The sequence below is a fragment of the Oncorhynchus kisutch genome, linkage group LG6, assembly GCF_002021735.2.
Source record: "Oncorhynchus kisutch isolate 150728-3 linkage group LG6, Okis_V2, whole genome shotgun sequence".
Lineage (NCBI taxonomy): Eukaryota > Metazoa > Chordata > Actinopteri > Salmoniformes > Salmonidae > Oncorhynchus > Oncorhynchus kisutch.
In genome coordinates this window covers 37,413,943-37,428,573 of record NC_034179.2, presented here as the reverse complement: position 1 = coordinate 37,428,573, position 14,631 = coordinate 37,413,943, and the positions used below count along the sequence as shown (strand labels likewise).

At 42.6% G+C, this 14,631-nt stretch overlaps 1 protein-coding gene and 1 non-coding gene across 2 annotated transcripts; one reads left to right on the top strand and one right to left on the bottom strand.

Moving 5' to 3' along the window:
• Positions 1-8,677: 8,677 nt before the first annotated feature.
• On the bottom strand, positions 8,678-9,979 carry cox7b (cytochrome c oxidase subunit 7B). The gene is made up of 3 exons (XM_020485555.2): positions 9,854-9,979; positions 9,059-9,177; positions 8,678-8,805 (listed from the first exon to the last, which is right to left on the bottom strand). Exons 1-3 carry the CDS (start codon positions 9,888-9,890, stop codon positions 8,722-8,724), a joined length of 240 nt encoding a protein of 79 aa, XP_020341144.1. The 5' UTR covers positions 9,891-9,979; the 3' UTR covers positions 8,678-8,721.
• Positions 9,980-10,192: 213 nt separating this feature from the next.
• On the top strand, positions 10,193-10,303 carry trnal-caa (transfer RNA leucine (anticodon CAA)). The gene is made up of 2 exons: positions 10,193-10,230; positions 10,258-10,303. It is a non-coding gene; the product is annotated as a tRNA-Leu (tRNA).
• The last annotated feature ends 4,328 nt before the right edge of the window (positions 10,304-14,631 follow it).

Sequence of the window (14,631 nt, the reverse complement as noted above, 5' to 3'; positions counted from 1 at the left end):
GAAGACTATTTTTATAATTTTAAAATAAAATACAATACAAATCATTGTAATGCAATTAAAAAAATATACAATATAGAAAAACAAAGAGTATGCAAACATTGCTAACAGCCAGGGGAATAAAACAATACATTATATGAAGACCTTGTAAAAAGTACAAACATTTACATTTTGTGTTGCTTTTTTGTTATGAGAAGAAATTGTTTACATATTGTTGAATTTAATTCTCAAAAATAATAAAGAGGTTTATTGCTAAAATGTCATTTATGAATATGGAATTTAGCAAAAATAACAATGAAGTTTAAGAAGAAGAAAGGCTTTGCATAGTCTTTGCTATATTTTGTAAAACCGAATGTCACATTTTCAAGTAGAAGGGCAAAATTAGCATGTATATAATCAACAGATATTTTGTCACAGCTTCTTGTTACTTTTTTTAGTACTTACTCGTAGCTCAAAGTAGCTTATTACTTCTTTTTTTTTACGTATAATAGCTAATAAAGTCAGACTCTACTTCTATAAGAGAAATACCAAAATAAATGTAAAACAGCCTGCGGATGTTCTTTACAGAATGTACAAGAAATAATATATTTTTCAAACGTTTTAAGATAATGTTTAGTGGGTTAGCACTTGTGGATTCATGTATATGAAAGTTATTTAATCGTATTAGTTCAAAGAAACTTCTGAGAAAGAGACCAGACATTTTTCCAATTAATATTTATTAAAATGCCATTCCAGAAAGATATGACATATGGGACTTAAAACAACATCCCATTGAAATAAGGCATTCTGCTCGAAGTGGCGCTTTCCAGACAACTGAGGTTCTGGAACAGGCTTTGAGATACGTTTCCTCCGGTTTGGTTGGTGTGGTTTGAAGCAACGAGTGACGTGTTTAAATGGTAGCGCCCATGCTAACAGCGTTCCCTATCTGGTCGTTCTATACAGCACCGGTTCCGTTCCAAAATGTACTAACGCAGCACAGGGTGTCATGTAAAATCTTTCGCAATCGTCCTGGTTGTGACGTCATGTTGTGAAATTCCTCACAGCGTGAAGATTTTCCCAGTTCAATAATTGCACGCGCGTCTCTTTAATGGCTAAGCTCGTGCAGATGTCTCTCAAACTTAAAAACAGTTCTGTGGGCGCGTGCATTTGCTACATCTGCCAATACGGACACGCGCATCAGTGGGTTGATGTAAAATGTTTTGCGATTGCAAAGACTTGGCTCTAGTTTTTCGATTGACAGCCGTCTTGAACAAATATGCATCTCAAAGAGAACATGGGAACATCCGCTGAAGGAAACTATCTACTAGGTAAGTGCTAACTTTCTAAGTCACAAGTCATCACAAGCTGACGTTAGTTTCATCTTACTGTTAAGGGGTCTGCTTCTTGTTACTTTGTTAGTACTTACTCTTAGCCCCATGGCTTTTTTTTACTTACAATAGCTAATAAAGTCCGACACTACTTCTATGATATAATGGCTGTCCGCAAACCAACGTTAAAGGTGCATGCCGCCACCTACTGTGCAGGAGTGTGTGGTCAATCACTATTTACAACATTTATAAACCCTCCTACCTAACTCAGTACTTCTGAGAAAATAAAAAAAACAGCCCTACTAACTTCTACTACACCGTCCCCCAAATTCCCTCCAATCTCAATGACCCTACACCCTAATCTTTCCCTCTCTTCAACAATAAAACAGCACATGCTCCACCGTTTCATCGACCATACACAAACCAGTCACATGCTTGCCAACCAGATGTAATGATGAGTTCAATGTCCGCAATCGGGCAAACATCACCTATTCCTTCCTAATCTGACCTTTGAATCTTGGTCCACCGACCTTTCTTTGGAGGGCATATAAACTCAGCAAAAAAAGAAATATCCCTTTTTCAGGACCCTGTCTTTCAAAGATAATTCGTAAAAATCCAAATAACTTCACGGATCTTCATTGTACAGGGTTTAAACACCATTCCCCATGCTTGTTCAATGAACCATAAACAATTAATGAACATGCACCTGTGGAACGGTCGTTAAGACACCAATAGCTTACAGACGGTAGGCAATTAAGGTCACAGTTATGAAGACTTAGGACACTAAAGAGGCCTTTCTACTGACTCTGAAAAACACCAAAAGAAAGATGCCCAGGGTCCCTGCTCATCTGTGTGAACGTGCCTTAGGCATGCAGCAAGGAGGCATGAGGACTGCAGATGTAGCCAGGGCAATAAATTGCAATGTCTGTACTGTGAGACGCCTAAGATAGGACAGATAGCTGATTGTCCTCGCAGTGGCAGACCATGTGTAACAACACCTGCACAGTACAGGTACATCCGAACATCACACCTGCCGGACAGGTACAGGATGGCAACAACTGCCCGAGTTACACAAGGAATGCACAATCCGTCCATCAGTGCTCAGACTGTCCGCAATAGGCTGAGAGGGGCTGGACTGAGGGCTTGTAGGCCTATTGTAAGGCAGGTCCTCACCAGACAACACCGGCAACAACGTCACCTATGGGCACAAACCCACCGTCGCTGGACCAAGACAGGACTGGCAAAAGTACTCTTTACTGACGAGTCGCGGTTTTGTCTCACCAGGGGTGAGGGTCGGATTCGCTTCTATCGTCGAAGGAATAAGCGCCTCACCGAGGCCTGTACTCTGGAGCGGGATCGATTTGGAGGTGGAGGGTCAGAGCATCATCGGACTGAGCTTGTTGTCATTACAGGCAATCTCAACGCTGCGCGTTACAGGGAAGACATCCTCCTCCCTCATGTGATACCTTTCCTGCAGGCTCATCCTAACATGACCCTCCAGCATGACAATGCCACCAGCCATATGGCTCGTGATTTCCCGCAAGACAGGAATGTCAATGTTCTGCCATGGCCAGCGAAGAGCCCGGATCTCAATCCCATTGAGCACGTCTGGGACCTGTTGAATCGGAGGGTAAGGGCTAGGACCATTCCCCCCAGAAATGTCTGGGAACTCGCAGGTGCCTTGGTGGAAGAGTGGGGTAACATCTCACAGCAAGAACTGGCAAATCTGGTGCAGTCCGTGAGGAGATGCACTGCAGTACTTACTACAGCTGGTGGCCACACCAGATACTGACTGTTACTTGTGATTTTGACCCCCCTTTGTTCAGGGACACATTATTCCTATTCTGTTAGTCACATGTCTGTGGGACTTGTTCAGTTTGTCTGTTGTTGAATCTTATGTTCATACAAATACTTACACATTTTACGTTTGCTGAAAATAAATGCAGTTGACAGTGAGAGGATGTTTCTTTTTTTGTTGAGTTTACATACCAGCCCTTGTGCTCAGAGTCCCCATCTCTTCTGCCACACATATTTCAAAATGGCCTTGATCTTACCTCTACCCAGTGGAACACTAATATCAATTACATCTAGTTTCAAAGCTCTTTTGGCTAATTGGTCTACAATTTAATTCCCTTCCACACCCGAATGATCTGGGACCCAGCAGAATCTCACTAATACACCCATTCTCTCAATTCTTGATAACATTAATAGCTCCAATAGTAGGTCACTCCTATTAGATTTACCAGATGATAACTATTCCACACAGACCGATAATCTGAACATACTATAATTCTAACAGGTTGTACATCCTCACCTACTGGAGGGCAACTATTATCGCCAACAGTTCAAATGGGTATACTGACAGTTCATCTGTTAGTCTTCAACATATCTGCACATCAAATTCAGGAACGTAAACACCTGCTCCTGTGCCCCCACTATCTGGGTCCTTGGATCCATCTGTGAAAAGCTGTTTAAAAAAGCATAACTTCTACCAATGGAATTGTCAACCAGTTTCCCTATATCATGGACTTCTGAACAATCTTTCCTTTACTTTACCAAGGTTAGATCAACAACAGGATCTGGGAGTAACCATGGAAGAACATCCCCCATCACCACAGAAGGGCCATCCTCCTACTCCCTCAAACCACTCATCAATCAGCGAGCTTTCCAACTAGCCAACCAAAGCCACTACCTTGCCTACTAGTATATATTTGTTTTATTTCACCTTTATTTAGACCAGACCTGCTGTTTTCAACTCTCTAGAGACAGCAGGAGTGGTACAGATACTTTTAATGATCGGCTATGAAAAGCCAACTGACATTTACTCCTTAGGTGCTGACTTGCTGCACCCTTGACAACAACTGTGATTATTATTGGACCATGCTGGTCATTTATGAACATTTGAACATCTTGGCCACGTTCTATTATAATCTCCAACCGGCACAGCCAGAAGAGGACTGGCCACCCATCATAGCCTGGTTCCTCTCTAGGTTTCTTCCAAGGGAGTTTTTCCTAGCCACCGTGCTTCTACACCTGCATTGCTTGCTGTTTGGGGTTTTAGGCTGGGTTTCTGTACAGCACTTTGAGATATCAGCTGATGTACGAAGGGCTATATAAATAAATTTGATTTAAATAGGCCGTAGTGGCGAAGTAATTATAATTTAGCAATTAAACACTGGAGTGATAGATGTGCAGAAGATGAATGTGCAAGTATATACTGGGGTGCAAAGGAGCAAAAAAATAAATAACAATATGGGGATGAGGTAGTTGGACGGGCTATTTACATATGGGCTATGTACAGGTGCAATGATCTGTGAGCTGCTCTGACAGCAGATGCTTAAAGTTAGTGAGGGAGACATGAGTCTCCAGCTTCAATGATTTTTGCAATTTGTTCCAGTCATTGGCAGCAGAGAACTGGAAGGAGTGGCAGCCAAAGGAGGAATTGGCTTTGGGGTGCCCAGGGAAATATACCTGCTGGAGCCTGTGATACGGGTGGGTGCTGCTATGGTGACCAGTGAGCTGAGATAGGGCGGGGCTTTACCTAGCAAAGACGTATAGATGACCTGGAGCCAGTGGGTTTGGCGACGAATATGAAGCGAGGGCCAGCCAACGAGAGCGTACAGGTCGCAGTGGTGGGTTGTATATGGAGCTTTGGTGACAAAAACGAATGGCACTGTGATAGACTGCATCCAATTTGCTGAGTAGAGTGTTGGAGGCTATTTTGTAAATGACATCGCCCAAGTCAAGGATCTGTAGGATAGTCAGTTTTACAAGGGTATGTTTGGCAGCATGAGTGACTGATGCTTTGTTGCGAAATAGGAAGCCGATTCTAGATTTAATTTAGGATTGGAGATGCATAATGTGAATCTGGAAGGAGAGTTTACAGTCTAACCCAGACACCTGGGTATTTGTAGTTGTCCACATATTCTAAGTCAGAACCGTTCAGAGTAGTGATGCGATCTGTTGAAGAGCATGCATTTAGTTTTACTTGCATTTAAGAGCAGTTGGCCACGGAAGGAGAGTTGTATGGCATTGAAGCTCGTCTGGAGGTTAGTTAACACAGTGTCCAAAGAAGGGCCAGAAGTATACAGAATGGTGTCGTCTGCGTAGAGGTGGATCAGAGAATCACCAGCAGCAAGAGCGACATCATTGATGTATACAGAATTGAACCCTGTGGCACCCCCATAGAGACTGCCAGGGAAATTATTGAGGGAAACCTGTTTCAGTCTTCCAGAGATTTGAGACTGGGATGGAGATTCACCTTCCAGCACCTCGCTAAGCGTACTGCTAAAGCAACACTCGAGTGGATTAAGGGGAAACATTAAAATGTCTTGGAATGGCCTAGTCAAAGCCCAGAATCTAATTGTGTGTGTGTGTGGGGGAGGGGGGGGGGGTAGTATTTATGCATGCCCAAGTTCTGTTTTTAATGTCTCATTTCTTGTTTGTTTCACAATAAAAAACATTTTGCATCAACAAAGCGGTAGGCATAATGATACAAGCCCCCCCAAAAAATCTATTTTAATTCCTGGTTGTAAAGCAACTAAATAGGAAGAATGCCAAGGGGTGTGAATTATTTTGCAAGCCACTGTATAGGGAAGCCCCAATAGCCAAAATACAACTAATAGCACTGCCTTGTGGAATACCATTGTCAACTCCATAGGCATCACATAAAATAAATCCTATTTTAACTTGAAGAGCATTTTAAATGAAGCCAAAACCCAGTTATCTCCCACCAATACAACATTGCAGCAATACATGGCAACAGCACATGGTAGCAGCCCAAAACCTGGTACAAACATTACTGTGGAGAGACAACAGCACAACGGGCAAGAAAGTAGAGACAAACAAATCAGCCACAACTGTCAGGAAGTGTCCATGATTGAGTCTTTGAATGAAGGGATTGAGATAACTGTCCAGTTTGAGTGTTTGTTGCAGCTCGTTCCAGTCGCTAGCTACAGCGAACTGAAAAGACGAGCGACCCAGGGATCTTTGTGCTTTCGGGACATTTAACAGAATGTGACTGGCAGAACAGGTGTTGTATGTGGAGGGAGGATGAGGGCTGCAGTAGATATCCCAGGGGGGAGTGAGGCCTAAGAGGGTTTTATAAATAAGCATCAAGCAGTGGGTCTTGCGACAGGTCTACAGAGATGACTAGTTTACAGAGTAGTATAGAGTGCAGTGATGTATCCTATAAGGAGCATTGGTGACAAATTTGATGGTCGAATGAAAAAGAACATCTAGCTGCTCGAGAGCACCCTTACCTGCCGACCTATAAATTACCTTGTCATAATCTAGCATGGGTATGCTGGTCATCTGAATCAGGGTTAGTTTGGCAGCTAGGGTGAAAGAAGAGTGATGATAGAGGAAACCAAGTCTAGATTTAACCTTAGCCTGCAGCTTTGATATGTGCTGAGAGAATAACAGTGTACCGTCTAGCCATACCCCCAAGTACTTGTATGAGGGGACTACCTCAAGCTCTAAACCTTCAGAGGTAGTAATCACACCTGTGGGGAGAGCGGCATTCGTCTTACCAAACCACATGACCTGTGGGCAGTTGGAGATTGAATTTGAATATTTAAACAATGTTGCAGATGTCAGAGAGAGTTGTTGAAAATGCTGTTGAAATCTAAATGTTAGTCTACAAGAAATGTGAGAATGTCTAGATGCTTTTTATGGTGGAGATCAAGTTAACTTTCCTGCCTGGGTTGACAGTGGATTGCGCAATCGGATAGAACAGAGTAAATAGGCATTTTACCGTCAGATTTAGCAGGTGGTAATTTGTGGAATAGACACCGGCTGGAATGCGTTTTTTAACCAATTAGCATTAAGGATTAGAACCACCCGTTGTATAAACAAAGTTCACATACTGCACATTTTATACAGTTATGTAGTGAGCATAGAGCTATACTAGACAGCAGTGGCTATACAGTTGATATAGCCTACAGTGGATGTAGAAATTTACAGTATCAGAATAAATAGATCTAAATGCAGAAAGATGAAAGTGCAGTTATTTTGTGTACAGTTCAGATGGCTTGATGTGCAAAAGAATGCATAGTCCTATAGTCTGTGCCACATTGCTGTTTGAGGGCCACAGCACAGAGACTGTTCAGGTGGTTGGTTGGTTTTGGTCATGATTGACCTGAACCGCCTGCCAGAGGTTCAGCAAAAATCTTTCCTGCATGCTTCCATGCCCTGGAGTCGTGCAGTACCGCGATGGAGGCAGCCGATGCACTCTGGCCACCAATGCATGCCCACACACAGTTTTTGCTATATGATAATTAACTGTACAATCGAACATTTAAAACGAACAGGGTCGCATCCATAGATACAGAACGACTCTGGCCACCGAACCAATAAAATGAGCAACCAGCCGCATTGGGTAGCAACCCTAGATTTGTTTCGGGACAATCTTGTGGAAGGATTAAATTCATCAAAGCGTTAATGAAAATGTCAATCATTATTTAAATATATTGCTAACCTGTTGTAGAAAAGTGATAATGCCCTCAAAGCTGGTGTTTGTGCCAATATCCTCCAAACACCGGCTTTTCGGGCATTATCACTTAAGTTAATGCAGTCTGCATGGTCTCTAAAATGTCCTATCACTAGCAGCACCATATTACCTAATAATTCTGAGTGTGTGTGTGTAAATGTACTTTGTGAAAAGGTGATTCTGATGAGTGAGCATTGACTGGCTATACATCTCATGGCTGTATCTGTATCAGACATGGGGTGAAAACATTTACCGAGCAACAGCACCCTCAGTTACATATTGGTCAGGCAATTACGGCATGTCAGAAATGTTTCCTCCGACACATCGGTGCGGCTGGCTTCCGGGTTAAGATGTGTCAAGAAGCAGTGTGGCTGGGTTGGGTTTCGGAGGACGCAGGGCTCTCGACCTTCGCATCTCCCGAGTCCTTATGGGAGTTGAAGCGATGGGACAAGACTAACTACCAATTGGATACCACAAAATTGGGGAGAACGGGGGGGGGTGGGGAAAAAGTCAGTAGTGACAGGACATGCATCCAAGCCTGAACCTCAGAATCACGTAGAATGACATCCGTAAATACACTGAACATTGACAAATAACATGTGAAAGTATTTTCAGATAAAGTCTAAACATTGAGCAGGTATTGTCCATAAAGTTCTTGACTCTTACTTTCCTGATTCCATTTGACAAGTGTAGACCCTTCCATGTGAAAAGGTACATGAAAGGGGACACAGTGTGCCTAAGTAAAATAATCAGTCAAGGTTTTTAGTTTAAATTTAATGTATATATAGGTAATGCCAGCGCGGTAACAAGCTGAAAATGTGGGTATCCATCTGTACAACCAGAATGTTTATAGGGATATCTGGGTTAAGGGTTGTGGTGTTGACTGTGGTCTATCTCCACAGAGGAAAAGGGAGCAGCCTCAGTCCATTATTCTTCTACCTCCCTCCATGGTTTAGGCTGGACCTTGCCGACTGGAGACAGATTCCATGTGATGCCGGTTTGTGTCAGTACCTGAAAACGAGGAGACAGAATCACAAAACACAACTGATGTGCGTACATAGCAAGTGAATGAATACTCAAGTGAGGATTTCTGTATAAGCACTTTGTGACAACTGCTGATGTAAAAAGGGCTTTATAAATACATTTGATGTTGATGCATAGCTTTTGGGGAAGGAATAATACACACAAGACTATACAAATGTATATATTGTTCTATACCACAAGGTGTTTTACAAGAAATGTGCACAAAGATATTAAAACGTACAAATCCCCAGACAGACACACAAAACGCGAATCCTCCGATCATCAGTCCGGTGCCATACTTGGCATGGAATTCGGGGGAGTGCGTCGAACTGAGCCTCACTTGACGGGCACCTTGTCCTGCTTTGAATATATAAAACAAAATATAGCTGCGTTGTTTGCGCAGGGAACAACATCCACACAGTGAGTGATTATCATTGTTGAGGAGGTTATGAGCCCTTGGTTATACTGTTTAACACAGGCGTAAAACAATTAACAGGGTCATGGAACGCAAATTTGTTAGCACACAGGACTCATCGTATCCAAAGAGTCGTGAGATGGAATGTCAATGTGACTTCTCCACTGACTATCACATTGTCATGTTGGATCTGTAGTATCTGACTTTCACGTATGTATTTGTATGCTAAACTGGTGCAATACCCAACCTAACGCCTGGCTTTGGGATGAGGTAACGAGAGTCTAGCTAACTAGCTAGGAGAGAAGTTGACATTGTTAATGACCGTCTGATTGTTCCCCTCACTGCCTGCAAGTTAAGCTAACAATGACAAAGTTACAGAATAAAAACAGACATGACAAATCAAGGTAAAGTTTTTGTAAAAAGATTTAAGTAAACAGCATGCCAACTAGTAGCGCTAGCTTGGCTGCTACATTCACGCAGTCAAAATTACAAGCGCTAAGACTTGGTAACGTTAGGTAGGCTAGCGAGCTAGCTTCAGACAATAATTGCTCGTTTACAGAAATGTTCAAACGAACACAAGATGAAGGGATCAGATTTCTATAACTTTAAACGATGTCTTACCGGAGACGTTCAGCGCTGCTTTAACAAACCGAAACATGTTGGCTCGACTTGAGGTTTGTAGATACCCTTGAAGAACAAAATGGAAGAACGTTGGTGACAAATACCGGAAACTATTTAAAAAGCACTCTACGCTCATGCGCATAACTAACGCGAACTGACATGAGCGTTTATTTTATTTTTTTTATGTCTTACTGTATGTTTTACTGTTGGTGCGTAATGCACTATGTTGTAAATAAATATTCAACCATCAATAATAATAATGTACAAAATAATAATTAACTGAAATTATTGCTGGCTCCAATTTTGAAATACCATTATTTTCCCACTTTTCACATCAGTGTCAGGATGGCCGAGTGGTCTAAGGCGCCAGACTCAAGGATCAGCTCCTTCCGTATGAACGGGAATTCTGGTCTCCGAATGGAGGCGTGGGTTCAAATCCCACTTCTGACATATATTTTGTCACATTTTATAACATACAGGTTCTGTAATTACGTGATAAAATGTTTTACACACTGTAGAGAACTCGGACATTGTGATGAATAAATACAGTGGTTTAAAATACTTAAGTAAAAATACTTTAAAGTACTACTTAAGCAGTTTTTTGGGGAATCTTTACTATTTATATTTTTGACAACTTTAACTTTTACTTCACTACATTCCTGAAGAAAGTAATGTACCTTTTACTCAAAAAAAATGTCTTGACACCCAATGATACTTATAGTCCATTCGGAAAGTATTCAGATCCCATGACTTTTCCCACATTTTGTTACTTTTCAGCCGTATTCTATAATTAATGAAATAAATACATAATCATCAATCTACACACAATAACCCATAATGACAAAGTGAAAACAGTTTTTTTTGTTGCAAATGTATTAAAAATAAAAAGCAGAAATACCTTATTTACATAAATATTCAGACCTTTTACTATGAGACTTGAAATTGAGCTCAGGTGCATCCTGTTTCCATTGATCATACTTGAGATGACAACTTGATTTGAGCTGTCCACGTTTGGTAAATTAGGATAGATAAACAACAATTATTCAATATAGCAAAGTTAACAGATTTGAACAAAGAAAAACGAAATGGAGAGGAAATCTGGTGGAGGTGGTTGAGCAACACTGGGCTGTGACTGGAGCAGAGATGGAAGGAAAGGTGGGGAGGTTAGGAGTTGAGGAGGATGGGATGTAGTGGTGGAGTGTAGTGGTGGAGTGGGAAAAGGTAGAGGTACAGTAAGTGTAAAGGTTAAGACAAGAAAGCCTGAGGAGCCTTTGCAGGTCTTGTCAGAGGAGAGCAGTGATGATGGAGGTTGGGGTCGCAGTGTTTTACTGAGAGAAGTGGAGTTTAAGGTGTTGGTGAAATTTAAGAATCATGGTGGAGTCACGGCGGTGATTCTGACCGCGATGGCTAGGGATTTGGAGAGTAAAGTTGGAGAGGTTGACTGCTAAAGTTCTTCATGATGGAAGTTTGGTGGTGGTGGTGTGTATCAATGCTAAATAGTATAAGGCACTCAAACTCAAGCACTAAACTTTGAGGATCTGTTATTGCCAAGAAAATTTAGGATTGGGTATATGAGTTACTTAACTCAGCAAAAAATAAATGTCCTCTTACTGTCAACTGCATTTATTTTCAGCAAACTTAACATGTGTAAATATTTGTATGAACATAAGATTAAACAATTGAGACATAAAATGAACAAGTTCCACAGACATGTGACTAACAGAAATTGAATAATGTGTCCCTGAACAAAGGGGTAGTCAAAATCAAAGGAACAGTCCGTATCTGGTGTGGCCACCAGCTGCATTAAGTACTGCACCTCCTCATCATGGACTGCACCAGATTTGCCAGTTCTTGCTGTGAGATGTTACCCCAGTCTTCCACCAAGTTCCCAGACATTTCTGGAGGGAATGGCCCTAGCCCTCACCCTCCGATTCAACAGGTCCCAGACGTGCTCAATGGGATTGAGCCCCGGGCTCTTCGCTGGCCATGGCAGAACACTGACATTCCTGTCTTGCAGGAAATCACACACAGAATGAGCAGTATGGCTGGTGGTATTGTCATGCTGGAGGGTCATGTCAGGATGAGCCTGCAGGAAGGGTACCACATGAGGGAGGAGGATGTCTTCCCTGTAACGCACAACGTTGAGATTGCCTGCAATAACAACAAGCTCAGTCCGATGATGCTGTGACACATTGCCCCAGACCATGACGGACCCTCTGCCTCCAAATCGATCCATCTCCAGAATACAGGCCTCAGTGTAATGCTCATTCGTTCGACGATAAACGCGCATCTGACCATCACCCCTGGTGAGACAAAACCGTGACTCGTCAGTGAAGAGCACTTTCTGGTCCAGCAACGGTGGTTTTGTGCCCATAGGCGACGTTGTTTCCGGTGATGTCTGGTGAGGACCTGCCTTACAACAGGCCTACAAGCCCTCAGTCCAGCCTCTCTCAGCCTATTGTGGACAGTCTGAGCACTGATGGAGGGATTGTGCATTCCTGGTGCGTTGAGCGTTCCTTCACGCAGATGAGCAGGGATCCTGGGCATCTTTCTTTTGGAGGTTTTCAGAGTCAGTAGAAAGGTCTCTTTAGTGTCCTAAGTTTTAATAACTGTGACCTTAATTGCCTACTGTCTGTAAGCTGTTAGTGTCTTAATGACTGTCCACAGACTCATGTTCATTAATTGTTTATGGGTCATTGAACAAGCATGGGAAATGGTGTTGAAACCCTTTACAATGAAGATCTGTCTTGTCATTTGGATTTTTACAAATTATGTTTTTTTGCTGAGTTTGTGCGAGCATATGTTCCGAAACCATTGAATTGCTATAAATGTTTGCCCAAAGGTTTGGACATGTGGTGTGTAAAGACAAAAGGAGATGAACGAAGTGTGGGGGAGAACATGTATGTGGAGATGGGGTTCAGTTAAAGTACTGTAACTGTGGTGGCACCCATAGTGTAGTGTATGGGGGTTGTTCAGTGATGAAAAGACAGGTTGAAGTGCAGCAGGTGAGGAGTGAGCGTAACATCTCGTATGCAGAAGCAATGAAGGTAGTTCACACAGAAACAATCGAGGCACCTAGAAGAGCAGGTATTCCAGGGCAGATTGAGATGCAGGTTGGGTGTGATGGAGGGAGCAGAATGGGGGAGAACACAAGACTGGACATGAGGAAGTGTGTTACATTTGTGACATCAGCAATCAATTGCACAGAAATTACAATCGAGGACTAAGAAGATAAAGATATCTTGGGATTACAGGACTGACATGGGAAAATGTACAGGATGACCTCAATAAGATTGAGAATCAGTCCAGCCTGTGACGTGGTGAGGTTGGGCGCAGAGAAGAGACCAGATGAGAGAAGAGACCAGATGAGTAATCAGTGGTTAAGGATTAACATAATACTTTACTGAGAAACAGTAGCCGCAGGCAGGATCACAGTGCACTTGAAAAACAACAAACACTAAGTATTGACAACCATACTCAGGAAATGACCGCACATGGTAAATAATTCAAGTTTCTTCAAAGAGCAACAGAAAAGACTCATAATGAGTAAATAGGACACACCTAAGTGCCGTTAATGTCTCTAGGATGGTCTCTGACACCCTCTGGTGACAGGTGGAACCATGACACAGCCAGGAAACATGTATTGGTTAATTTGCATTATGGTGTTAATCCTTTAATGGAATGCCAGACGTTTGATGGCTAATGGGCAAGAGTTCAAGCAGTTTCTTGAGGAGTTACCAGCCAAACCTGATGTGATGTGTCTCCAGGAGACATGGCTAAAACCTACTCTAGATTTTGTATTACTAGGTTATGTTGCAGTCCGTAGAGATAGGGTGGCAACGTGAGGAGGAGGGTGTGCTACCTTTATAAAGCGGGAGATCCCATATAGGTGTGTGGGAGAGGGTGTGGAGCAGGAGTATGTTGTGGTAGAGGTGTGGTTGCCAGGGGGGAATATGGTAATAGTGAACCTTTACAACTTGTGTAAGAGACTAGATTTGCTGGCCCTTAGGAATGTAGAAGGTCAAGATAGGAGACGGGTAATGTGGTGTGGGGATTTTAATGCTCATAGTACACTATGGGGAGGGTCACGGACTGATGTAAACGGACAAGTGTTGTAGGAACTACTGGATGAGAAAGGGCTTGTGAGTCTTAATGACGGCCGGGGAACCAGGATTGACCCAATAACTGGAAATGAATCTGCTCTGGATCTTACTCTGATCTCAAGTTCAATGGCAGGCAGAGGTAGATTCCTCCAATACCTCCCAACTACAGTGGGTAGTGATTACTATCCTATCATTTGTACTGTAGGAATGAGGGTGGAGGTTTCAGTAGGAAATGGATTGAGGAGATGGTTTTGGGAAAGCGGAGTGGCGTCAGTTTCAGGAGTTGAGTGAACAGGAGCTGTCTCAGGTCAATGATGGAATAAGGTGATTCCTATGGGTACAGGGGAGAAAGAGTAACGCAGTCCCATGGTGAAGAGTGTAGGAACAGGGCTTTCAGAATGTTGAAAAGGTCCCATAATTACCAGCACCTGATTCAATATAAACAAGCACAAGCAGTATTAAGGAGGATCATTAGGACAGCTAAGAGGGAGTGTGGGCGCCGATTCTTTGGAAACATCGGCAGGACCACTCCTGCGGGAGAAGTATGGGGATTATTAAGAGGATGTGTGGGGTCAGAAGAGATTGGGATATCCCTGTGCTGAAAAATGGGGAGATTGTTGCAGTGAGAGATACTGAGAAGGCAGCGATGTTAGCCCAGGCATTTGTGAAGGTGCA